Source organism: Rhinichthys klamathensis, unplaced genomic scaffold (assembly GCF_029890125.1).
Source record: "Rhinichthys klamathensis goyatoka isolate OS25496 unplaced genomic scaffold, OSU_Roscu_1.1 h1tg000110l_1, whole genome shotgun sequence".
NCBI lineage: Eukaryota > Metazoa > Chordata > Actinopteri > Cypriniformes > Leuciscidae > Rhinichthys > Rhinichthys klamathensis.
Window position 1 is genome coordinate 3,060,517 of NW_026606648.1, and position 27,878 is coordinate 3,088,394.

General features: G+C 39.2%; 1 protein-coding gene across 7 annotated transcripts in view; it reads left to right on the forward strand.

The window, feature by feature from the left end:
- si:ch211-285f17.1 (sickle tail protein homolog) overlaps positions 1-27,878 on the forward strand; it is a 150,940-nt gene that overhangs the window by 19,123 nt on the left and 103,939 nt on the right. For 2 of the 7 annotated variants that reach the window (XM_056254168.1, XM_056254171.1), the window contains exon 1: positions 19,209-20,020. The exons of 1 other annotated variant lie outside the window; for it this stretch is intronic. In XM_056254168.1, the coding sequence (XP_056110143.1) occupies positions 19,717-20,020 (304 nt within the window). In that variant the 5' untranslated portion in view covers positions 19,209-19,716. Of the gene's footprint in view, positions 1-19,208; positions 20,021-27,878 lie in introns of those variants that run through there. 4 more of the 7 variants (XM_056254177.1, XM_056254178.1, XM_056254170.1 and 1 more) reach the window with 3 other exon arrangements.

A 27,878-nucleotide genomic window follows, 5' to 3' on the forward strand; every position in this document is an offset into this window, starting at 1 on the left:
TTCTGGGTCCTGTTATACGGTCTTGTCCGAACAGAAAGGCATGGCCTAAATGTCCTCCGTCCAGCTGTGAAGACATTATACTGGTGTCTCTTTTTAATTCATGGCTGCTATTCTTCTGTTGCTCTTTCCTCTGTTCCTCTTCCACTCAGCATCTCTCTTGACCTTCTCTATAGATCAGCATTAGTATGTTTATTCTTCATCCATCACTCTGCCTGTCTCTTGGTGTACAGTATCTTTTTCTTCTGTTCTCTCTCACATGGGAAGCCTCTTTTCAACTTCTCCTTATCTCTCTCTCTCTTATTCTCTCGAATTCATCCTCTCTCCATCTTATTCAGTTCTCTTATTCAATTGGATTTTTATTGACATGCTTATTTTACATATGATATTGCCAAAGCAATATAAGAAAAAAAGTGCCAGCAACTATAATAAAAACAAGTCATATAAAATAAATATTGTAAAAACTCCATGCCCCCACATCCGCAAATGTGGTAAGATTTTTTTTTTTCACTTTCTCAATGGTTCAAATTTGCATGGGATTCTATGGGGTGTTTGTCCCATCTGGAGTTGTTTGCCTGACAGAGTGGACCACAAACCTATACCATTTACAAAGAGAAATATAGGCATAAAAATATTAAAATAATAATAATACAACAAATTGTGTTAGGAATGCGTGAATTTGCATTTACCGTAATAGCTTGGAAACCCCTTCTAGCTGTTTTTTAGTGTGTGTGGTCTCTCTTTTTATTTAATCTTCTTGTCAATGTACTATATTGAAATGTCAAAAACTAACATTAGTATTGTAGAACATTGTATTGTTATGTCTAATATCAGATGAAAGAAAATGCATACAGTTTTGGAGTGACATGAGTAAATATTTTTTTTGGTTGAATTATAACTGTATGGTCTGTCTTAGTAACTTGGTTCTGATGGCCAGTTATATTGTATGTTGTATTATGGTCTGTTTAAATTAGTTATGTGTTCATTTTTGGGATGAAGGACATTCTTGTGGTTTGTCACCTATATTAGTCTCCAGGAAGAAATAGTAGTTCATGTTAACCCATTGAAAACTTAAAAAAAAAAATGGTGACCACTTTAATTCAAATTTCCCCATTGACAGAAAGTTTCTCTGCAGAAATTCTTCATGACTTTGAGAGACATTCTAATGCATCCCAAGACCCTCCATTGATTTTTATGACTTTTTCTCTGGAACTCTGAGATTTGGGCAGTTCATTGTCCTGAGAATTGTGGAAAGGATGTGGTGGAGAACGCGGGAAGTCTTTGATGTCGAAATGAGGAATTTGATGAGGATCTAATGAAGTGATGGTTAATTCAATGCCTCAGTTCGGGAAAGAGGCCACCTGCTACCTCTTTCACTCTCTCTTTCTTTTCACCCCGTCCTCCATCTCTTTATTTTCTTTAACACTCTCTCTCTCTCTCTCTCACTCTCTCTCTATTCCTCCTGTGAGATTTCAGCAGTTCATTTAGGCCCTCTCTAGCCAGATGTATAATTATTCCTACTGGCTTTCCATAGGTTCCACAAGGAACATTTCCGTGTGTGAATACAGCACCGGAAGCTCTCTAGGAGGGTTTGGCTGACATACACGTGCCAACCGAGGTCAGACTGGGTGTGTTTGTGTCAGAGCAAAGGCAGAAACACATGTGTACACACGTACATGACATGCCATTCAGTCAAGCAGAGAAAAAAGTGGGCCAAGCTTTGTGACCCTTTAACTCCAAGCTAAAGCAAAGGACCAATCAGAAACATGTGTGATTTCTTTTCTAATGACCAAAGAACATCTAAGGCTAGGGATGGGTCATGACGATCGACTAGTTATCCAGCAATTGAGTCCGAGGCATGAGGAATGTTAAATACCAGGGGTTTTCAAACTATCCCCAAAGTTGTCTAACCCCCGGTCGGTAGAAAATGATTTTACAAAACAGATTTTTAGGGCTGTCAAAGTTAATGTGTTATAGATATTATTAATAAGTATATATTTTTAATATTTATCATTATTATTGATATTTATTTGTGTATTTCTTTCTATTATCTAATAATTACTTTAAAAAGAGAAAAGGCCTTTTTTCTTGACTCGTCGATTTCGCCCTATGGTCTGTTTAGCGACACTGTAAATACAGTCGTCGACTGGTATCAGGAGGTGAAACATCAATCACCAGTGTTCAAGGAGCTAATCCCTCGCCAGGTCCAGGAGCCGGCAACCTCCTCCAGCCGTGATCGACCGGGGCCTAGATTCAAGAAAGATGAGAGAGAGGAGTAAAAGGAGAATGTGGCCGGGAGACCCACGCTACTCTGCTCAGGGGATGGGCTGGTTCGATTTTAGATCTGAGAGTCTTGAACCATACTCTTTGGACATCCATGTTCAAGATGCTCACTCTCTTAAGCTCATTGTGTCACAAATACAATACAAGGATTGGTTTTGTGATGGTAGATCTAAAAGACGTCTACTTACACATCGAGATCTTGCCAGAACACAGAAAGTTTCTCAGATTTGCTTTCGGAGCGAAGCTTCCGTTTAATCCCAAATTCTTTCTTGCAATTTGAGTACATGCATTTTACTCCTTAGACCTCCCTAACACTCAAACATTATGCCCTTTTTGATTTTATGTTGGTTAAGTTAGTGAAATATTAGGTTTTATACTCGGTCACAAAAGTGACCGGTGGGAAACACCATAGTCAGAATTCATACAAATTCTTCAATTAGACCTATTGACACAACACATTCCAAGACATTCAATACCTCGTTTTGACATTTCGTGAAGGAGGCTTAGTGAGGTGAAAAGGTTGTCATGTACAAAGTTACACCCTGGAGGAACTTCTGCTTGTTCGGCTTGACCCCTATGGGCTAGACCATGACTACACTTGGCCCCTGTCCTAGGCCAGTTTCAGGGAGATGTGTGTGCACTCATTCAGTGCACTGAAGATGGGCCGGACGTTGTAGAAATGGTTGTTTGTGGTCATGTGTTGGGCACACCAATGGGTTCTCATGAACATCTGCCTAATCCTCCAGATAGTTCACCTCTGCATCGCCATTCAATAGTCTACCTGGCAAATGGACAATTTCACCCTGGTCACATACGTCTAGAAGGTCCAACACATTGAAAGTTTCTGGGATACTGATAACTACACTGAACAAAATTATAAACGCAACACAATTGTTTTTGCCCCCATTTTTCATGAGCTGAACTCAAAGATCTAAGACCTTTTCTATGTACACAAAAGGCCTATTTCTCTCAAAAAGTGTTCACAAATCTGTCTAAATCTGTGTTAGTGAGCACTTCTCCTTTGCCGAGATAATCCATCCACCTCACAGGTGTGGCATACATTTAAGTGTAGGATTAACAGCCAATACCTGTGTTTTCAATTGAAGACCGTTAACAAATTTACAAGTCTTATGAGCAATATATATATGCAGGAGTATAATTCTCAAAATATATCAGTAGTAGACCCTTTAAAGAATATATGTACAAAATATGATAGGTCTATCTGTTAATTAAGATGTTTTACATACTACTTTTTGTAGTAGTCTGAGGAAGACATCATCTTCAAGATGTGCAAGCAGGAAGTAAACTGATCTGGTCATGTGACCTTTCACACTAGTCACATGACATTATTAGATATTAATCAAGACAATCTATTTTATCATTTAAAAGTTTAATTTCTTGCCTAAAGTCAATAACAACATTTTTAGAGCTTCCAGAAATAAGAAAAAAGATGCTGTCACAATTGTGACCGGTGGGATTAAACGGTTAGCCTAGACCTGTTCACCAAATGCATGGATGCTGATCTGGATCACCTGGGTATCCATGTATTAAATTACAGAGACGATTAGCTCATTCTTGCGCAGTTGGATGAGTTAGCGGCAGATGTGCCATCTCGATGCTGTGCTCGCTCATATGAAACGTCTGGTTAAACACCGGTAAAACTCCAAGAAAAGTGTTCTTTCTCCAAAACAGAAAAACACTTTCTAGGGGTGGTTCGGATTCAAACACGATGCAGGCACATCTGTCTCTTGCAATTTCAATCCTGAACACTGTAAAAGGCATTAGGCTAGGTCAGGAGCTTTATGTGTTGCAAGTTCAGAAACTTTTAGGTCTCATGGCTGCAGCTGGATGCCATGGTACAGATGTGGCAGAGGCTGCATCTGTACTCCTAGCTCTGCTCCCAGAATTTCTAGCAAGGGTTCTCCAGGACCGTGTTCACCTTCTTTTATTGGATCCGTTCTGGACATATTTCATCCCTGGCCAATCAGATTGACATGTTTAGACACATGCTTTTAGGCACCGGCTCATGCAGAGGCTTTCCCATCGCGTCAACACCATGACATCCTACTGCAATGATTCAGCTTCATTTAATTTAATTACTTTAACGCTAACAACACTGCTTCATGTAGTATGAACTTTAACTGCAGTGTATTTACATAATTTACCAGGTTAAGTTGTATACATGTTGTGTCCAATTTCCCTTTTCTTTATCTTTTGTGATGTCTACAGATTGGCATTTTTTTCTGTTTAACAATGCACAACATTTGTAGCATTTGATAGTCTTCACTGATGACAGTAACTAGAATAATTATATCTGCCTGTCTGTCTCTCCACCTGTCTTTGGTTCAGTCTGCCTGTTCCTTCCACTCCATTATCACAAATCTCTAATATGGATTTGCATACTCATGCATATTCAGGCTCTGGCCTTGCAGATTGGACGGAGGCTCATCACTACTGCCTGACTGGTTGTTATATAATGAGGATATAGCGGCTTCATCCCTTCTTTATTATAACACAGCGAGACATTCAATATGCTCGCCTAATTACCAGTGACTAATGAAGCTATTTTGAGGTCGAGCTGACTGAGAATAAAATGGTGAATGCTCTAGCGATCATTAATTAATTTGGTATTCCATTAGCACCACGATGTGAAACGACACCCCTTCCTGTTTTTCAGTGTGAATATGTTAAAGCAGAGGAACATGGGAATGTCATTATAAGCTATTTCAGTTTGTTTTGTGTCAGGTTTTGCTCTAACAATCCACAGCTGTTGAACTATATAATGTGTTAATTAGCTGGAAACTGCAAATTCAGCATTACTTGGATTTATCACAATGAGTTATTGTTGAAATAACTGTGATGATCTAGTTCTAATGACATTTGTTAATTGAGAGTATGGTGTGTGAATGTTGTTCCCTTTCGAAAGGGAACTCGCACTGCGTCGAATGACGCTTTGGGGAACGCCTCAGCCATGACAGGTGTCTGAAATCACTATCAAATCACGGCAATCATGTTGACAGCCCATGAATCATTAGCGTGAATGATTAAGGTGCAACCTGGAAGTATAAAAGGGCGCCTTGCAAACATGACAATATCCTTTTCGTCTTCAGGGACTGTTCTGTCTGTAACGCTAAAGAGGATATACGGTAAGAGAAAGATTACCATGAAACGCACGGAGAAGACTGAATGTTTTCTGAAGTGTGCCGAGCTGTGCCCAAGGTTTTTGACTCTGGGTGACACACATGAACTGTGCGTTTTCTGATTGGGTGAAGAGCACGCACGAGAGGTTCTCGAGGGAGCCAAACTGTGAGCGTTTTTCTCTGAAAACGCTCCGCTCTCGTCTGGCCTTCATCTCGAGTGATCTGAACCTCGTGGTCCAGGTCCCGCTCATGCTGAGGCAGAGCGGCGACGTGCATCATGGGGTTCCCAGATGGAGCTCTTTGATCGTCTTGAGAGGGGTGTGAACCTCTCAGACGATTCGACGGCTGACGAGAGTGCAGGTGGATGAGGAAGACTTTTCTCCTACTGTTCCTGCAGCGAGTGCTCTTCAGGACGAGTAGGACATGGTTGATGAGGGTGATAGTCAGGTATATCCTGAGCCCTCTCAGCCATCCTGCCCTGTGTATGCAGAGCTGGTGGATGTTATGGAGCGCGCTGCCAGCAGGCTGCATCTACCGTGGCGGCGCGTTAGGGGAGAGACCGCTCGCGGCAGACTTGATGATTGGTTTCTCCCCGGCCATAGGCAACCAGCTCAGGTGAGCCTTCCATTCCTTCCTGATCTTCACTCACAGATCGAGAGGGCATGGAAGAACCCATACTCTGTCCGTATTCACCGACATTAGCGGGGTAGTTTCGGTGATGTTGAGGGGATCGGAGAGCATGGGTATGGTGACGAGACGTTTGCAAACTATCTCGTGTCTGGACAGGCGTCGACACTGAGAGCTCCAACCTTGCCATCCAAACCGCTAAAGACAACAGCACGTTTGAATGGCAGAGCATACACGGCAGCGGGTCAGGCTGGTGCTGCTTTTCACACCATGGCGGTACTACAGGCGTACCAGGCCGACCTGCTGTGGGATCTCAACCAGGGGGCAGGGATGTCCCCTGAGGTGGTCGCTGATCTGCGCCGTACCATGGATCTTGCTCTCCGGGCCACCAAACAGACTGCTGCCACGATCGGTCGGTCGATGGCGGCGATGGTGGCCACGGAGAGGCATCTGTGGTTAAACCTGGCCGACATCGGGGAGAAAGAGAAGGCCTTTCTCCTCGATTCACCGGTTTCGCCCTCTGAACTCTTTGCCACTGTGGAGGCGGTGGTTGGGAAGTTCAGGGAGGTGAAGGCACGCTCAGCTGCTTTCAGGACCTGCATACCGCTGAGATCCGGGTCCAAGCCCAGGCAGACGGGAGGGCCTGGCCCTTCACGGTCCAAGGACCGTAGACAGGGCCAGAGAACCAGTGTCTCCTCTCGTGCGCCCCCTCCATGGAGGAGCAGGGCGCAGAGGAGGCGTTACTTCGGCAAGAAGAGGGATCTGAGGGAGGTTATCCAGCACAAGCGCACACAGCGTCGCAGATAGATAATCTTGCCGGAGGGCTTCATTACATCACAGCCCTCTCCTCTCTTCCCGACTCCCCAGGCGTTCCTTACATCAGGCCTGGGGCTGGGCCCATGATGATAACTATGTTCTGATGGCCCGCCTCGGCTTGGTTAGTGAGAGCGCCTCTTTCAGGCATGTAAAGTGGTGGACCCCAGGTTCATAGAGAACTATCTGGTGAGTCTTCACTCCACACGCCGCAGGTGAACTGACTGGTCTTCTTTAGAGTAATTTTTGTGTGCAACTAACACTAAAATGTATCTCTCTACAGACCTCGTTCCCTGTATAGAGTTAGGGAGTCATAAGGTAAGGTACAATTTTTGGATTATTAGGGCCCTGAAATTCCCCTGTTAAGTGGCTAGAATGATAGAGAGAAGCACCAGTTGTATGGGCTTGTTTTGTGAGTATGTGATGGCTTCCCTTGTTGTCATATGTCAGATAATGCGATGTGTGCCATCGCTCATTCTAGTTGTAAACTGTGTTTATGCTACCGCTTGTTTTTTCTACACATATCTGTGTTAGCCCTCGGGCTATTAGCCACCTCAGGGTAGAGCAGGGGCGTTGCTAGACATTAAGCTCTACTGGGGCACAGGCCCCCCATTGTTTGTCTGAGATAGCAAGCGTAACTAAGGAGGGCGGGGCTTACCGATAGATAAATTAAATTTGTTTGTTTCAAAAACACTATGCTGGGTAGAGTAACTTAGGGGGGTTCGGGGGCATGCTCCCCCGAGAAAATTTGGATTTCTCGGACCTACATATGTGCATTTTAAGGTGTTTGAATGCCAACAAATTGGATAACAATAGCTTTAAAATCATGTTACACGAATTTCTTTTTTTTTTTTGTGCCATAAAAGGCAACACTGTATGAAAATAGAAAACTTTAGAAAATAGAAAACGTAGAGAAAACTTTCTTGCACATTTGCATTCTTCTACATTACACAATGTTAACAATGAATAATTAGCCTTTATATTTTTCAAGAATTTACAATTACATCATTTCAATAAATCAATAAAGAGTTAATATATAGGGCTACTATATAAAATAAAGAGCATGTATATTCTAAAAGAAAACAAAGTTCCCCAGCCAAGTCCAAACTAAGTTGATTTATTTGTTGAGCATTAGAACTGTAGGCGACCGCCTATGCTTCATTTTGGCAAAACGGTCAATCACTTGACTGACTCAATTTTACTTTTAAGAGTATTTGTATTATTTAGAAACGTTTGTTTCGTCATGTTTTCATAGCCTACCTCGCGTGCCAACACCGGACTTCGGTGTGCTCAGATGTGTGCGCGCTGCTGTTGCTAAGAAACACAGACACGCGCGGATTTCTGTCACGTGGGTCAGCTTCTGTTTCGGTTAAACTGCATTGCTTTTACAAGCATTGATTGGTTTATTACTGCGTTGCAAATAGATCATTTCTATTACCCTATAATATAATTTATATTAAATACACTGACAAATAAAATAAATTGTTAAACTCAAACTTCAGATTTACTGGGGCACAGCAGATTTATACTGGGGCACGTGCCCCAGTAAAATGGGTCTAGCAACGCCCCTGGGGTAGAGTAGTTGGTCTCTCTCAAAAGGTTTTTGTTTTGGAGTATAGACTGACGCTGGTGCTTCAGATAGATCTTATGTCCGGCCTATGGAACCGTCTGACATTTTTTGTCCAGAGTACATCGCCCCCTTGAGCTCTGTTTGGGTTTTCAGTAGGCTGAGCGGTTCTGCAGCCCCTCGAAAAAATAATAATAATTTTTTCATAAGGCTGTGGCTCCTCTTAGCCCTCAGGTAGATCTATGCTTGCAGGCTGGCCTGACCTGGTGTCACTTACATAGTCACTTCAGTCTGGCCACTTCCTGTCTGTCCGAAGACAGAGCCTCTGGACACTTGCTTTTAGGTAAGGCATCCAACCCGAGGGACTGAGGAGCTGGCAGTGAACCACTCTGCCTGGATCTCAGAGACGGGGTATCCCGGAGAGGATGACTCAGCATAGTGCTTACAACCATTTCCACCTCGTGGATCGAGCAGAGTAACTCCCCTCGCTAGCAAGGGTTGTAAGCACTATGCTGAGTCATCCTCTCCGGGATAGCCCGTCTCTGAGATCCAGGCCGAGTGGTTCATTGCCAGCTCCGCATTTCCTCGGGTTGGATGCCGTTCGCAAAACTTCTATACTCTTTCTGTTCCTTTTACTCGAACTGAGTTAGGTAAGAAGTCTTTTATGTACGCAGCGCCGGTTGATTGGAATCTCCTCCAATCCAAATTAAAATTAGAAAATCTGCTGACTCTAGACCGTTTTAAATCAGTGATCCGGCGAATAGAAGCTGATCTAACATTATGCAATTGCTTTTAAGTGTTTTTAATCTGTCTCTGTGATGTTTATCTGTGATGGAACTGATTGTACTGCTGCACATTTTGGCCAGGACACTCCTGTGAAAGAGATTTTTAATCTCAGAGAGCTTTTCTGGTTAAATAAAGGTTAAATAAAAAATAAAAAATAAAAGCAAGTGTCCAGAGGCTCTGTCTTCGGACAGACAGGAAGTGGCCAGACTGAAGTGTCTATGTAAGTGACACCAGGTCAGGCCGTCCTGGTGGCATTTCGGGTGGTACGTCCCCGAATAGTCACTGGCTGGGGTTCCTTCAGGTTCCCTAGGCACATTCCCTAGAAGGGACCCCTTCTAATTTGAAGTTGTGGTCCGAGGCCTTTGAGCAGGCCCAGGTAGGCCTTTCATTAAACTATGTTTACCAAACAGTCTGCCTACCAAACAGTCCCTTCAGACGAAAGGATATTGTCATGTTTGCAATGCGCCCTTTTATACTTCCAGGTTGCAGGTTAATCATTCACGCTAATGATTCATGGGCTGTCGCCGGTCAACATGATTGCCGTGATTTGATAGTGATTTGAGACACCTGTCACGCCTGAGGCATTCCCCAAAGCGTCATTCGACGCAATGTCTCGTTCCCTGTTCTCGAGGAACATAGGTTACAGTCGTAACCTGAGACGTTTTTGCGCTGTCAGCTGAATATGACAAATGCAACATGTATGACAAATGCAACAAATACAACATGTATTCTTTACTTCAATGAGCTCATTGTTTCTGCCTTAAATGAATAAATTGTTTGAATTAATACATTGTTAGATAACTGTGTGATTTGTATATGTGCATTTCTGAAATACATAACTTGGACACTGTCAACTCCGATAACAGATCACTCTAAATTGTAATGTAGACATGCATTTGTGAAATATGTATTGTGAAAAGCGTTATACAAATAAATGTGAATTCAATTGAAGTATGGACGTCATTAGTGTACCTGTCTGTATCTGCTGTACGCGCCATGGCCTCAGGATGTTTTTTGTTCTTCCATTTAGTAATGCATCAAGAAAAGACACATGGTCTGCATCCGAAATCGCATACTCTCTTGACTTTGTAGTTACTTTGCGAATGCTGAAAAAGTATGTTCTACATTGTACAGTATGAATATGTATGAATGTAATTCGGACGTACTACATTCGCCATGTTGTCATTACTGTTTTTCGACTACTATTTAGTAGGGAAGTATGTGATTTTGGACGCAGCCATGGTCTTGAGATTGTGTGGGTCTGTATATGCATGTGTGTGTGTGACAAGCAAGTTTGCAGGTGAAAGGTAGTTTGAGCATGTTTAACACTAGTTACTGTGCCATACTTTTTTGGAGAATAACTTCACAGGATAAAAGACAGCAAAACAGAATGACATGTCATTTAATTGTTTATTTTAAAGCTGTAGTCCGCAACTTTTTTGGGTTAAAAATTATCCAAAATAATTTTTTGAGCAAGTACATAACCAGCCAGTGTTCAAAACTATCTGCTTGCCTTAGCTCGATTCAAAACGGTAAGCTTGTAATAATATTTTTAATTCCAGTGGTACTGGTGGATTTCCGCGGGAAATTCGAGCATGTCTTTGCGTCATTACGTCACATCTGTACACATAAAGAAGGAGTCTCGGCTAGTTGGCTATATGCATGTGAGGATGTTTGAGGTGAAGATCTATAGCCTTTTCTCACAGCACTTGATATAATTAAACTTATCAATTTGATGGCGGATCCAGAAAGGTTCAAACGACAATCACCTGGAGATTCACCCATTGTAAAGTGCAAAAGACTTTGGACTTCTGAGTGGCTACAGAAAAAAAGAGACTGCAACCGGGCCCTTGCGAAAACAAGGATAAATATCGGAAGGGCTTTTGAAAGGTGGCGTGAACTCCGTGTTTTGAAGGGGTTCATTAACAATTTGAGAACAAAGTATAATTTGCACGGTTTGACATGATATGATAGCCTGGTAATACCAAACTCTGCTACTTCGCTTTGCTTCATAGACAGAGTCTGGCATGGCATCATTTAAAAGTGTTTTCTTTATCGCGGGGAGGGGGGGTTTGTCTGAAGTATAAAATCATTGGTTACCCGTAAGCCAATCACATAACGTTTGGTTATGACGTGTGTTATTCGCCAGCTCAGCCGCATCGAACTTCCACTGTAAACACATGTATGATGCGAAAACGAAACCATCGAGCGAAATACCGGAGTGAACATGGCTGACCGAGTTTTGCTGCTTCCTTAACCTGATCCTGAGTGCAACCAAGGGGGACACAATCACAACTATCGCCTTGCCGGCCTTTGGCCTGCCCAGTTTCTCGCTGACGATCGGTAATAGTTGATAAATTAAACTTTTACCGAAACCTGTCGGGAGTAGGGCCACGACATCACATCCATTCAAAATGTTTAACAAACACTCTTCTTGTTCGGGCTTCAGTTTGGAAATGCTGGGAATATTCTCCACAGCAGAGCGAATTGCATCCCGTGTCTCCATATCCGCGGTCGTTTTTCGATTTCCCCAACCTTAAACTCGGCGCTTAGCGTCTACGTCACGGCTCTCAGCCCGCCCTCTGTTCGTTGATTGGCCGGCTGTTTTCAGGCCGTAGGAAAACTGAGAGACATGTCGATGTCTCAGACTAAGTACCGAAGCGAAATGAAATTGAGCGGAAGTACGAAGTCTGACGTAGTCAGGCTAATGATATGATAAGTGATCGTTAGATTTAATCAGCGCGATTTACTGCAATGCTTTTTGTCCCTAAGTTGGTCAGAACAAAAGTGGATGTTACTTACTTGTTCGGATGACATTCTACAAAAAGTAGAATCTGTGATTCCGAATGACAGTGTCCATACCGGCGCGGTACGGTGACCGGGAGGGGACATGTTCGGTTCACTTATTTTTGTCGTGGCCACAACATATAAACTCGTGGGAACGTGATATTAAGTCGTGGGAACGTCATATTAAGTCGTGGGAATGTGATTATAAGTCGTGGTTACGAGATCATTTTGTTGAGGTAACGACATAATTATGTCGTGGCCATGCGATGCAAAGTCGTAGCCTCGAGATCATATGTTGAAGGAATGATATATTTTTCTCGTGGCCACGACTTCATATTTTGAGAGAACGACATCTATTTGTCGTGGCCACGAATCACGAGTTATGTTGAAGCCACAGCGGCCACAGAAGCCACATACTGTAACCGTACCATAGCATAGACGGGGCTACAGCAGAGATGGAGATCAGACAGAAGAAATAACATTTTACTTTAAATTAGGAATGTCATATAAATATATAGTGCGGTCTTTGGCATTAAGACATGGGTACGTTATAAGCGAAAGACACCTGAAGCGCATTCTTAAATTGAATGGGCTTTTTTGTCGCACTTTTGCACTGGCATGAAGTTGGTTTGACGTTGGACGTTCGATATTCGCATTTTAGGGACCGTCTCAAAATTACATGCGACATTGGCATAAACGTTTCCAACTTCAATAGCATTTTAAGACAATGACTTACAGTCATAAAACCAACTGTACATTGTTCACCCAGGTCTCATGTATGATGCACACCTTTTACATTTTTGATATTTATGACAATAAACTGTTAAATCATATGCAAATATTGCTATGTATTTCACTACTGTCACTAATTTAATAAAAGGCAATTTAAGTGTATGAGTAATTGCATGGCTATATTTCTTAACACACTTAAATACACTTGAAAAGTGAACTTTGTAATGATGTCAAATTAAAGTTTCACTTTAAAGTACATTTTAAATAATCATGTTTTAATAATCGTTTGTTGTGTTTTAAAAAAGTACACTAATTGTGATGTCACTAACATACTAAAGTACATGTGAAGCACCTGATTAAAAATTTAACTGTATTTGACATTTAAATTTAGTTTTAAAAATGAGCTTTTTGCTAACTTTATTTCCATTAGTGTTAGCAGCTTTAGGTCCTTAGACCAGGTTAGACCTGAATTTAGCAGTATCAGATACAGCATGCTCACTCAACGACCTTATCACCTGAAAACACACAATTCCATTAATTTTATTAACAGCCAGTAAATGGGAGTATAAAGCGATGACCCTTCCTGTTGTTTGACCCCAGCCACACTGTTTTGGTGCTCATGCTGGTGGTTATGTTAGTCACCCTCAGACTGAGTACTGACCCTGGCTTTTATAGCTGCTCTCACACTCCCTCCAGTGACCTTTTAAAATCCATTCTGATGGTTTGGACGGTGGAATAATTACATATTAACATGACCCAGCTGCATGCTGAAAGGGCCAAGAAAAATAGCCTGTGTTCGTTCAGGGGATAGAGAAAGTGAGAAAAACAAAGAAACAAAAAGGATGAACCTGAATTTACAAGTTTAGTGTAGAACTAACAACTGGGGCGTTCAGGTGAGTTTCCAGTCTCAGATGGCGCAGCCGTAGTCCATTCAGGGACTATTTGATTGATATAACTGAGAAAAAATGGCTGAAGCTTTCTCAAAATGGCAAGATTCAATTTGCAACCATCTTTTAGGACTCCCATTCATCTCAATGGCAGTTGCTTGGCAGGCAGATGACTATGTAGAAGTATACATTATTTAAAATGTAAATTTTTTGAGCCAAACAATTTCTATTTTATATTACATATAGAATTTGTATTTATTCGTTTCTTTTAACAATTGGCTGCAGATTAATCAGTCAGATGGCATTCTGGCATTCAGATCTCACAGGTGATTGGTTTAAAAACATTTTTTTTTTAAAGTTCATATTTTATATATCAGACGGTCTCTAACTGTCTGAATGGACAGGTCTTGGCCAGAATGCAGATGAAGTCTAGCTAGACATCAGTCACCTCAATACGCTACAGCCCACTGAACTGCTGAATACACATTTCAGCTATTGCAAGTACAGCATTTGCTCCTCAAACGACATTACCGTACAGATTCTCCATGTCTCTCCTTAAGAAAAGTAGCGCAATTAGTCTTACATTAGTGCTTGATTTCATGCTCAAAAATCACATTCACCATTTTAAATAAATCTGCTTCTATTGAAGGTTTTTGCATGATGTTTAATGTACATAAGGTACAAATTCTTCTCGCTAACAGATAAATGTGTCTAAGCGAATGTAGTATTAGCTTTAAAATCACTGGTTTTAATTTGAATATAAAAGTGGCACAATTGATTTAAACTGAGATTTTTCTTCCATCTGGAATACTTCTATTGGTGTGTTTGGCAGCTTTGCAACGGTTCTGTGCTCATCTTTTAGACCTGTATTAGCCTGGCACAGAGTGCTGAGCTAAAATCAATAAGCCCATAAGGCTGCTGTCACTGTCTCTTATTTACATCCTCTTCAAGAGTTCCTCAACCATTACTCCTCTAGCTTTGCCAACTTATGGTGCATTGGTCTTAATAAAGCAAGGAGTTAACAAATGACAAAAAGGTTTATTGGAGAACAGAGATAATAGGCATCATTTGTAATTGTAATTCTCCCAGCAGTATTAAAAAAAATACAATCAATGAATGTGGACTATTCAGTTTAATCACAAAAGATAGATAATGCACTTTTGCTGAGTGACTCTGCATGCAAAATGTCAAGCCAGTCAAATATTCCTTTTTTGTGACACAGTCTTTCACACCTGTGGGAAGAAATACTTATTGATAATAGAGAGACTTTTAAACATCCTAAAATGACTCAAAATGTACAAATTGAAGCCAGAGCAAGCATTCATTAGTTTATATTCACTACAGTGCATCAGATGAAGATGGAGTTTAATGGTCAGGCCACATGGGGGCCCCAGAGACGCAGAGGTCAGGAATCTCAGCAAATCATTTTACTGTAAAACACTGTCACAATCTTTTCTGTGTTTTTTTGAAGTATTTTAATTGTAACTTTTTAAAATTATTTCCTTTTATTTAATTTTTTTATTAGACTTATAGACTCAATCCACTGAATTTTTTATGTCTTATCTTACAAATTACATGTCTGTGTCATTTTACTTTCAGTCTGTTTATTTGTGTATTTGTCCATCCATAGTCCTGAATAAATTATTAAGCATTTTTTTCCAGTAGTTTAAGATACTTTTATGATCTGTCTTTATTGCTCAGGATTGGAGGAAAGTGCTCATGGTTGTTGCATCCAAGAAGTTGACTATTTTCAACCTTGAATTTTTTATATGACTTCTGGGCATTTTTAAGTTAATTATTCCCATTATAGCATCTGGAATTTCAGTCCCTGTATATTCTTGCAGTGGTCTGACGTGCGATCTCTGGCTCATTACTGAGGAATGTAACAGTATAATTGTTTGTCTTCTGGTTAAACTTTATGAGGCATTTTTAAAAGAGTCGTTTTTACTTACCTCAGGTGAGCTTCTCTCGTAGCAAAAACCTGCAATGCCGTTTTGAAAGCTGTGAGTCAGGAATAGTCATTATAGGCGTCTGGTGAAAGAGCAATGTGTCTCTGAGGAGGTGAGGTGCTGAGATGAGGAGGTGTGAATTGTAAAAAGGTTAAATGGTCTATTTTAGTGTCACAAGGTGTAAATGATATAAGCACTAATGTAAGCAAATGTAAGTTGACGGAAAAAGAAGAGTTGTGCAACACACAGATGAGCAATAGTAATAGTGATGCTTGCATTAGTGAATACCAGTAATTATATATAAATATTAGGGCTGTCAAATGATTAATCGTGATTAATCACATCCAAAATAAAAGTTTTTTTTACATAATATATGTGGGTGCAATGTGTATAATTATTTTATATATATAAATACACACACATGCTTGTATATATTTAAGAAATATTTTGATGTATATACTGTATATAGATTTATATATAATTTATATTATATATAAATATAAATATTTTATATATAAATTATATTTTTTTCTTAAATATACATGCATGTGTGTGTATTTATATATATACAAAATAATTATACACAATGCACCCACATATATTATGTAAAAAAAACTTTTATTTTGGATGCGATTAATCGTGATTAATCATTTGACAGCCCTAATAAATATCCATAAAATTATTTAAGTAAAATTATTATTGCTGCAGTAATATGCACTTTTGACACAGACAACCCCTTTCAAAGACACAGTGAGACTATAGTGTGATTATATCATCAGGGATAACAGGAAACACTTGAGGAGCTGTATGCCTCTTATGGAGAAATCAGTTCTGGCTCATGGAAATCTGAATGTGTTTGAAGAAACTGGGGGCATGAAAGAACACACACACACACACACACACACACACACACACACACACACACACACACACACACACACACACACACACACACACACGCACACACACACACCCTTTTCATGTCGCGACAGTAATGATTCACTCTGCTGATAGTCAGGTATGAGACACTATAATGATGTATCTGTTTGCTTCTGGTAAACTCTTAAGATGTTTTACCTGATACACACTCGTTGTTTGCCCTGGATTATTTAGTAACGGGACACGAGGGTTGAATATGTCAGGTAGGGGTCACCTCACCGCTGTCCACAAATCCTTCGATTTACTCAGCTCCAACTACCTAATTGTTTGCAAAAACCTGGAACAATACAAAAGAATTTAATGCACGATTTTTGCAAAAAAAAATATTTAAAAAGAAAAATGCAACAATGATTACATAAAAAGATAGTTAAGGAGTGCACAAATCAAAAAAAATAATAATAATAATGTAAAAAATAAAAAATAATTTAATGTCAAATTTTTAAATTAGAAATAATTATAAATTATATAAAAATTGTGTAAATGTATACAAATTCATTTGACTTGTGTTTCATGAATACGACTCCTTATAAAGAACTTGTTAGCAGAAACAATGTAAATAGTTTTGGTATAAAGTTCGTGGGTAAAATGAATGGAAAATGGTTTAAAATAAAGCAGTCTCATAGGTCATATATTATTTAAAGAGTTAAATATAGCTTACACTGAGCTATAGCAGTGAATGGAGTCCATAGGGTGGAGCCATGAGGCAGACAAATAGTGTATTATTAGAGGGCTTTTAATTTACCCCATAACACACGCAAATACATATGCAAGCTCACAGGCTGAGGCACACATATCACGTGCAAACCACACATATGCACACACAGAAGCCAATACACAACATCTGCATTATGCAGGTTTGAACGTTTGAAAATGGGCCCATCTGTTTTGTATATAGCATGGTCAAAGGTCATTTAGTAGGAAAGAAATGTAGGTCAAAAGTCAGCCATGGTCAGCCTGGTTTAGTTTTTCTCTGCATGGATATGCATATACGTGTACTTTGCAAAGAATGTCCATTTTGGTGATCCATGAATGAAAAAAAAAAGTTGTTATGATACATATATCTGTTTGCCTCTTCTTAAATAGGTCACTTCTCACTCCAGCCGTCACACAGATATGCTCCGATATGATCACCTTCTTTGTGTTAAAATGATTGATGTATGGTTTGTCCAGATGGCGGAATGGTTTGAAGCCATGTCAGCGGGGGTTTAATCCAGTGATGAAATGTTGTACATTTAAATCTCTTGTGCATATGCAGTTTACCCATAGCTTTTTTATGGATTGTGTGGCAGCCAAATCTGCTCCTGGGACTCCCTGGGTATGAAATCCAAAGGTAAATATCCCGCCTCTGGATGGCTTGATCCGGGCTTTTCTGTGAAATGGAATCACAGGGCGGCGATCTAGTGAAGCGGCGAGAGGCACAGGCTTTTGGGTTAGTAGGTTATCCGTTCAAAAACCTTTATCCAATACCTTCTTTGACCCATAATATATAGTTTGTGTGTTTTTACTAGTAAATTGTTACATTTATTGTTTACGATAAACTGAGATGTATCAGATTAATATGTACTCTCTGAGCACCCTGGGTAAAAACTGCACTGAAAGGAATTATGTGAGACGGTAGAGCAAATCTGAGATGGATGATATTAATTTTTACAAGCTCAGATTTTTATTAGATGTGTGAATTATGTGTGTTCATTAGATTAGTGAATTATGATTACGATGGTAAAAACACATAAATTAAATTAAAAACTATAAAAAATAATAATAATTATAATAATTAATAATTCATCACATTTATATAGCACTTTTCTGGACACCCAAAGCGCTTCACATAGAAGGGGGGGGGGGGGGGGGGGTCTTCCAAATACATTTCAATCAATTATATATATAATTGTTATATAAACAAATTAAATAAAATGATGATATAACATTTTATGTATTTAATTTGATGATACATATATGTGAAATAAATGATTGTTGATTTTAGAATTGTTTTGCAATATGAGAAATCAGATAAGTAATATGTATATTTTAGTTTACTCTACTTATTTTTGGTCTATTTACTACTTTGTTGTAGCAGCAAAAAAAAAAAAAAAGTTTTAATGACAATTGTCTCCAAGAACCTGTGATAGTGCTGAAAGGTCAATAAAACAAAATAAAACTCCTTATACTGTATATTTTACTAGCACAATGAAATGAAAGTTTTTCTGTCATTCTCTCTCTCTCTCTTTTTCACTATTTAGTTGTGCAAACTTTCTTCGAGTGTGTTTGTGCTTGTTTTGACAACAGCAAACAGGATTTTTCCTCCATTTCCAACTCTTTTCAGTACAAAGTAAAGCTTCCAGCATGCCTTGCTTTGATACACACACACACACACTGCAGAGCTCAAGTACTAGCTATGTTAGTATAATCCCGCTTTTCTTTTTGCCGCTTTGTAATTCTCCAGAAATACCCAGGCACGTGTGTGTATATGTGTAATTTTCTACAGCACACACCACAGCAATGGTCTTCTAGCCTGTTAAATTGAAGACAGCAGAGAGAGAGAGAGATTCGCATGAGGATCAGTACACACAGCTGTGACAGCAACAGAAGACCTTTTCTCCTCCCTTTTCATTCTTTTCCTTTTTTATTCCTAAGCATTGAGACTTTTTCTGCCTTTCCAAGCTGAGAGCATCTAGATAAGAGGAAAAAGAAGGTGGAGAGAGAGAGAGAAAGAGAGTTGGAGTTTAGGACTGCAGAATGAGAGAGAGATTGAGACTGTGTGTTGGAATGCGCTGATACATTGGAACAGGCTGCTTTTCTCTGTTTGTCCCCTTGTCAGTCATCCCGAGGCGCACACGCATACACTTCGGAACGCTGGAGGCTCTGTTTGGAAAGGTGGTGATTAACCCCTTCCCCCTCATTCCTCCTCCGTCTCACTCGCCGTCTGGTTGTTTTACCTGCACTCGTCTGGACTCGTTCGGTGAGTAAAGACACAGAAGGACAGGAAGGAAGAGAGATGACAGAGAAGGAGGGAGAGTAATGCCAAGACGGTGCCGTTCATTCTTTGTGGAATACGGTGAAAATCCAGAGAGGATTTGGACACCTGTGGAACACAATTGTGGATATTCTACTTGTGCAGTTTGATTGGGTGACTGAAATGGAATATCATGTGAGTGACTGATGAACTGACTTAATTGAGTGCACTCGAGTTGAACCAGCATTTCTACAGTATGTCTAAACCTTCACGACTTGCTCGCCCATCCTCGGCGGGTCCCGGCTCCAAACTCCCCTCGGCCCGTCGGGATACACCTGCCGGCAGACCCAAAATGCTCGGCATAGGGGAGAAGGTGATGCGGACAGGAAGTGAGGGCAATATTGCCAGCCAAAGGCCTCCGGTCAATGGGACAACACAGTCGCATATCCCGCAAAACACTAAAATAAAGGAAGAGGACGAGGTGGCCCAACCAAGAAGCAAAATCAATCCACCTAAAGGGTCCATGGCAAGCATAACCCAGCAACAAGTCACACAGCCCAGTAAGTATCAGATCATCAAAGGTGGATACCCACATAGTACTTTTACATTTATGCATTTAGCAGATACTTTTATCCAAAGCGACTTACAAAAAAGGAATAAAATCAATTCATCAAGAGCCAACAATATTCGTAATATATGCCAGATTTATCAGACAACTAGATTACAATGTACTGGGCTTCTCATATTTGACCGCTGACGTTTGGATTCTTTGGTCACTGTTGATCGCATATCTCCTGTTTTCATTATTTTAAAGAATCGATTCCCAGAACAAATAGTTTTTGGGCAGATGTTGCTTTTTTTATGGCTCAGGGCTCGTTAAAAATGTTCTCAGGTGTGTCACATCAACTTTGCAGCAGATGTTTCTCCCAAAATTCTTTGAGAATTGGAAATAGAACCACATGACACAATTGTTGACACAAAGAACTTTTCATTTAATGACTAATGTCTGTGTTCATACTAAAATATCAACCTTTATATTGCAGTCTTTCGGTATCTTGGTAGATATGAGCACAGTTGAAGGCATTGTTGAGATCTCTGAAACTCTAGAGGAGACAACTGTGAGATTTGCTAGTATCTTTTTCCACAGAAGACAAACCAGAGCCACAAGACTTAAGCAAAAATCTCCATTTGCTTTTCTTGTAATCTCATTGCTGGAGAAAACCATGAGATAGTAAGAAAAATGTCTCATTCATGTAATTTTTTCTTCCTACTCAAGATTTTAGACCTTCCAGATGTGATCAGTTATATATTTGTGATATTAGTCATAAGTTGAATAGTCTTAATATTGTGTAGATATTAAGTTTTAATTGTTGACTAAACATTTACATTTTTAATCAAGTGCATGTCTAAGATATTATTATATTTGTTGTGAGATGTTGAAGTATCTGTGTTGAGTAAAAATGGAACGTACTGTTTTGTTTGCAGAGTTTAAGTGCTTTCGGGCGTTTTACGCAGATTTGCATTATTGGTTTGAAGTGTCTAAATGTAAGTAAATTGCATTGATGGTATTAAGCTAAAAGTGTTTGGTGCAGGTTTTATATTTATTTATATATATATATGTGTTTTGTGGTATTAGATCAGCAGTAGGTTGGATTCTTGTGGATTTTTGCTGCATTCCTCACAAAAAAAACACAAAAAAAACACACATGGGCACAGCATTATATTGCCTCCCCATTCCAGCACAGTGGGGTGCAGATTAATGCCAGTTTGTGTGTGTGCATGTGTTTGTGAGTGTGATTAGGCACCTCTGTATTGCATTCCGCCCCAGTGGGTTTTAATCCTGCTGGTCGTGGTTGAAGAGCTCCATGTCAACTCAGACTTGCTCTAAAATGGTGATATAAGGCTCAAATCCTGTCACCTCTGTGGCCTTCTGATGCCTGTCAATCACAGCCCTTGATGTGTAGCGATTAAACAATGTGTCATGTCCTCTCAGTGAAATTGCAAGAATGCACCCCTGGGGTGGGGATTTAGACTGTGATGATATTAAGGACTGAAAGTTCTTGAGGTTAACATCCCTCTTTTAGTTATTCATGCTGATGAGCACACACACGCACGCACAAATAAGAGTGACGCATAAGAGTTCGTCAATCTTATTTGTCATTCATTTGTTTGATCGCTGAGAAGTGATGTGTGATGTCAGTCAGAATCTCAGTAAAACCTGGTTTTTGACATTTTTAAGCAATACATGTGTTTGCCTCCATCCTTTCCGTCTAATTTGGCAGTAAAAGGCAGTAGAATCCAGATGTTACCATGAACATTGGTCCTCCATAGATGTAGCGGCTTAGAAGAGGCATAGACATATGTTTGAAACCATTTTCAAGGTAAATCCTTTACACTCATCTGACATTTTACACAGTTTGTGCCATTGATGGATGGATGATGACTACAGACAACAGAGCAAAAGACAACAAAAAGAACAAAAATTATAATTCATACACAATTTTTTCCATAGTTCTTCTTATGATTAATGCTCTGTGATTTTAATAATCTTTAAAAATAAAATGTTTTCTGAAGTCATACAATAGTTTGTGAAAAGAGTGGAAAGAGTCGTTACTCATTTAAAATCGTGCATACTCAGTCTCAAATATTGCTTGTTTGGCCTATATTAATTGTTAGCGTCAGGTGCACATGTTGAATTTAAAGTTCAAGTGTTCATTTAGTATTATTATATACTATACTATTATTTTTGGGGGGTTTTAATATGACATTAAAGGTGTAAAAAGATCTGTAAACAATTAGATTTTATTTTTATATTTTCAGTTTTTGTTTTAGATAATGTTTTATTAATTTGTGCTTTTGTCATTTTTTTATTACTAAAACTGATTTTATTTCAGTTAGTTGCCAAGTATTGCTAAATTTAATTTATATAATTTATTTTATTTCAACTTTATTTCAATTAAAGGGGCTATATCTAAGAATTTTCAGTAACGCTTCCTTTTACAGTACAGTACTTACGTGTACTTACAGTGTACTTACCTAGAAAGTACTGGCTAATATAAGGTAAGTACATGGGTTAGGGGTAGGTTCAGGGTTAGTACTAAAGTAATAAATATACTTTATAATCAAACTATCATAACAGTATCATTTTAATTACCTCATCTGTTGCTGCCAGTGTCGCTAATAACAAGGGTTTCTGAATTCTTCATATAGCCCATTTAAGGAAAATTATTTGTAATAGTTTTAGTTTTAATTAACAATAACAACAAATGACAGAAATGTGTTTTTGGGGAAACTGTCTCTCAGATCTTCCCAATGGTAAACATTGTGAAAGTTAGCTTTCTTTAGATTTTTACTTTAAATGGACAATATAAAAGTTAATGTTTTCTAGACTTAGAGTTCAAGCACAGGTCATAACATGGATGAATGGCTCTCAAAAAGGAATGAATGGTTACATTTCCCAACTGGAGAGATAATGTGTGTGCCTCTTTTTGTAATTAGAATTTCATTTTCTAAATAAACATAATGCAGATTTTAGTATTGAATCTTATAAATCAGACTGCCAGTGAAGAGTTAGTTGCCCTGAAGAGTGGAATTACCTGTTTGTAATGACACTATTTTTAAACACAAAACTTTTCATTTGTGCTTTAAAGAAAAGTATATTATAATCACCTGTGATCTGATACCAATGTTTTCTACCTAAACATGCCCTCAAAGAAACATGTGGAAGGAAATCAAATACATTCTCTTTTTTCTTTGCCCCGTTTTATGTCTGACAGATAGAGTGATAAAGGAGAGTTGTGTTTATCAGCAGTCGGCTTTCTTAAAGGGGTTTTGTTTATCTGCAGGTAAAATGGTTCAGTCTTTTGTTTAAACTACTGTTAGCGCTCTTTGAAAGTTTATCACAAGCAGGTGTAGCGGGACAAAGAACTGTATCACAGTCAGTAAATTTCACGGCTGGGTGGTCTTGCTTACTCATGGTTCAGCCAGACAGAGGTTATGGGAAAGAAAGAGGGCAGAGAGGGAGGGAGAGACAGTCCCCCTCATCACAAGTTTATTTTAAGCTGGCTGGATCTGTACTCAGGCTTTTATGTTTAATTTTTCTGCATGCTTAGACTATAAGTGGTCGCCTGGATTGATGTGTTTAACATATCAGTCTGAAATCTGCTGATGTAAGAAGCATAACATTTCACTGGGGGTTTATGGGATAGCCAGTGTAGTACACCAAAATAATGCAGTTTCACATTTTAATTTACCCTTTTTACATTGTGGGACTCAAATCAATAGAAAATGAATATGTTCGGTCATATGTTTAGTCATTTTCTTTTCATTTAAAGTCCCCCTGTAGTCAATAATTTCATCCTTTAAAATTCATCTTTGATCACCAAAATGACATATTTAAACGTTTTTTTCCTTAAAAAAAATTCTTCATGCCTTAAAATAGCTTGAATGTAACTCTAAACCCTTGCCTCATTTAGTATACGCTGTTCTATGAAAATGCAAATTAGCCCCGCCTCCACTCACTCACACCAGCTCAGAGATCCACTCGTTGATGATCACACCTTGATGTGATTGGTTGTGATGTCAGTAACAGCAGCGATTTCAAAACGCGTTTTTGACTATCTTTAGATTACTAGCAATACTCAGCAATGCTGTTGACATGAATTTGTTTGTCTTAAAGCATATTAAAAATACCACATAGACATAAACAACATTAAAAGCTTGATTTTCACCACAAGGGGACTTTAAAGAGGCCATATTATGCCCTTTTGTAAAGTCTTGATTTAGTTTTTGGGATCTACTTGAATAGGTTGTCATGCTTTCATGCAAAAACACCTTATTTTTCACACTTTACATTGTTGAAGCACCTCTTTCCCCCGTCTGTCAGTAGCGCTCTGTTTAGTTCTTGTCTGAAGCCCTGAATTCCAAAAAGCGCAATGTGCTCTGATTGGTCGGCTGGACCAGTGTGCTGCGATTGGTCAACCGCTTTAAACGTGTTTAAGAAATGCCATGGCCTTTACCATAACTGCGAGTATCAATTCACTGGCTGCGTCCAAAAACTTCGGACAGACTTCTGAGGCAGCGTAACGGTTTAATGATCTACAACAAAATAGAGAGAGCTTTGGTGATAACTAAGGGAATATATAATTAGTATATTAGTAATTTCTCACTACAAATTACATCAAAAGTGGAAACCGTTGGTCAAAAACATACATTTACGCACAAACTGACCACCAACCACAACTTTCAGATGTCATCTTTAGTTTTTAGCTCAACTGTCACAGAATGGAACGCACAGGATTGTGGGATATCAAAGGCAGCGAATCGGATGAAGGCATCTCAGGAGACAGGAAGTGAAGCTAACATTGGATTTGGACGTGCCTTGGTGCTTTCCTACCTTGGAATGAATCCTCCGAAGGTAGCGTTTTTAAGATTGCGGACGTCACTGCTAACGTAACTCATCCAGGCCTCGCCCCTTTTTTTTCACATGCCTTGGGCAGGAATTATTTTAATTGAGAAATATTGTGATGTGTAGATTCCTGGAAGAAAACTCAAAGCTGTCGAGGCATTTCAGGGAGTTCAGAAACAGTGCTTACTGACATAGAGAAAAACTCCCTTTGCAGTGGGCTTTGTGCTTTGTAAACTTTGCTGCCAATGTTCATGCTCAAACAGCAACATTACACACTAAAGAATGTTAAAAATGGAAAAAATCATAATGAGGCCTGTTTAAAAGGATAGTTCCAACCAGTTTATTGACTTTAATACAGTAAAGACTTTATAATGTTCTAATCAGATTTCTAATTAAAATAAATGCTGTTCTTTTAAACGATATATTCCTTAAAGAATCCTTAAATCCTGTTTTCAACATTAATAATTATAATATATATAATTATATAATAGATGGACTACTTCTTTCATGATCACAACAGAATAATCTCACATTTTTGGTGAAAGTGTCAGACAGGGACAAGTTCTTGTAATTAAGATAAATCTAAGTCATTGCAATGGAGACTAAAGCCAGTGGAAGTGATATAAAGAGATTACGAGTGGGACTAGATTAATGAACACTGCTCATTAACCCTTAATCCTCTCTGATTAAAAAGTGAGACACACTTAATCCAGAATTGTCTAAACTGAAGACAACCCTGCTGGAAAAATCCAGCATTGCTTGTCACCAGCTTAAGGTTCTGTATATAATGCATGCTGGGACCAGCATGGGATGCCAGTTACTGGTTTGCTTGTCACCATCATGGCAAGCGGAAGTGCTGGTGAACCAGAAAGCATGGGTTCTGGTTTATGCTGAATTTTTTCTGTGGAATATAAATGACGATTATCTGCTTATGCTTCCTTTGCATGGAAAAGAGCAGCATGAACATTCTTCAAAACATCTTGTTTTGTGTTCCACAGAAAAAAGAAAGCAATATGGGTTTGAAACAACATGATGGTGAATATATGATAATATTAAAAAAATCCTTTTGGGTGAACTGGTCCTAAACTGTCAGGCAAAAAAGCAAGAAGTTTTTTTTTTTTTTTTTTACAAATGAAAATTATTGTGCTTTTTATTTAAGCATATTTTTAAGGTGTTCGAAAGACAGAAAGCAGGCATGGAGGGACATGGATCCTATTTGCTCGTCCCAGATTTGTTGTACCCAAATTACTCTCTTAAATTAGGTATTTTGTGCTTGGAAGCCACTACATTAATCTTGGACCAGCAGACTATTATTCCTTCTGACAAATGGAGTGCTCTGTTTGTGAAAAACTGAATTCATGTGGGCAGAAGTTGATCCACAGGTCACCGACCAGCTCAGCTAATGAAAAGTGCCTGAGTGCTTTAACTTAATGGCCAATGGAATCTGGTAATTGTTCACTGTTTGGCAGGAAGGATCGAAAAGGGGAGGGAGAGAAAGAAAGGAAAGGTTTATCATTCAGTGTTGCAAGATATTCTAGTCTCCTAAAGCATTTGAGGAGAGTTAATGTCAGGAGAGGGAGTAGCACTTAGATACTTTTCCTTACTTCAGGAATTCTCCAGAATCCTTTCTACTGAGCTCATAGGCTGATCGCCATCGCGGCAGCGAAAAAACAACAATGCCCACCTTTCAACAATGCCCACCTTAGACAAACTTTATTTAGGTCACTGATTGTATGACTTTCTTTATTCTGTGGAACATGAAAGGAGATGTTTAACAGAATGTCTACTTTTTCTGTCTTTGCATTGAAAAGAGCAGCATGAACATTCTTCAAAATGTCTTATTTTGGATTTCATATAAACCCCATGAGGCTGCATATATGATGAAAAACTGTCCCTAAATTGTCAGGCAGCCAAGGAAGAAGCTTGTATTTGAAAAATGAGAATTACAATGCTTCGTGTCCAAAACCTGAGGTAAATTAAATATGGAAGAAAAGGAGAGGCAGAGACTCTTTCAATAATGCCCACCTTAGACAAACTTTGATTAGGTCACTGACTGTATGACTTTCTTTATTCTGTGGACCATGAAAGGAGATGTTTAGCAGAATGTCTACTTATTCTTTCTTTGCATTGAAAAGAGCAGCATGAACTTTCTTCAGAACGTCTTATTTTGGATTTCACAAAAGAAAGACAGGCAGCCAAGCAAGAAGCTTGTATTTGAAAAATGAGAATTACTATGCTTCGTATCCAAAACCTGAGGTAAATTAAATCTGAAAGAAAAAGAGAGGGCGAGACCTATTCAACAATGCCCACCTTAGACAAACGTTGTATTAGGTCACTAGGCAAGAACCAACAAGTTGTGTGTATTTGCACGAGTATATTGACATTTGAGGCAGTTTGTGTTGATTTATGGTGTAGCTCTACACGGTTTAGATGTCACAAAGTGTCTGGGGTGATGTGAGTCAGAGAAGGGCTAAAGACCGAGGGGGAAGGAGAAGAGCTACATTAAACACACCTGGTTTTGTTGTTACTGTTTATCTCCCTCTGAGCTGAATTCATGCCCTGAGGCTCATCACGCGTGAAGACTGCAGACGTTAAGTGCCCAGGGTTGTTATTGCTAAAGAACTTTGTAGCTGATGCACACACTAACAGATACATGGTCATATTCTGTTGTTAAGTGCCTCTTCATGATATGTCCAAGTTGTCATAAGGGAGCCATATAGCTCTCCTAAGCAGAAATCAATAAAAACGTGCACAACCTCTAGGAGTTTGTCTGAGATGTTGGTAAAGCTTTTGAAGTTGTTGATTCCAGCTGAAAAAAACATTCTTGTGTGCACCGTAGAACTAAGAAAATATGATACTTTTATGGTGCTTTTTTGTCCTTTTTGGACCTTGACAGCTCCAGTCCTCATCCACTTACATTTTAAGAAAGAGGATGGGATATTCTTTCAAAAGACTGCTTTTTTGTTTCAAAAAAGAAAGAAAGTTATACATTATTGAGTAAATGATGACAA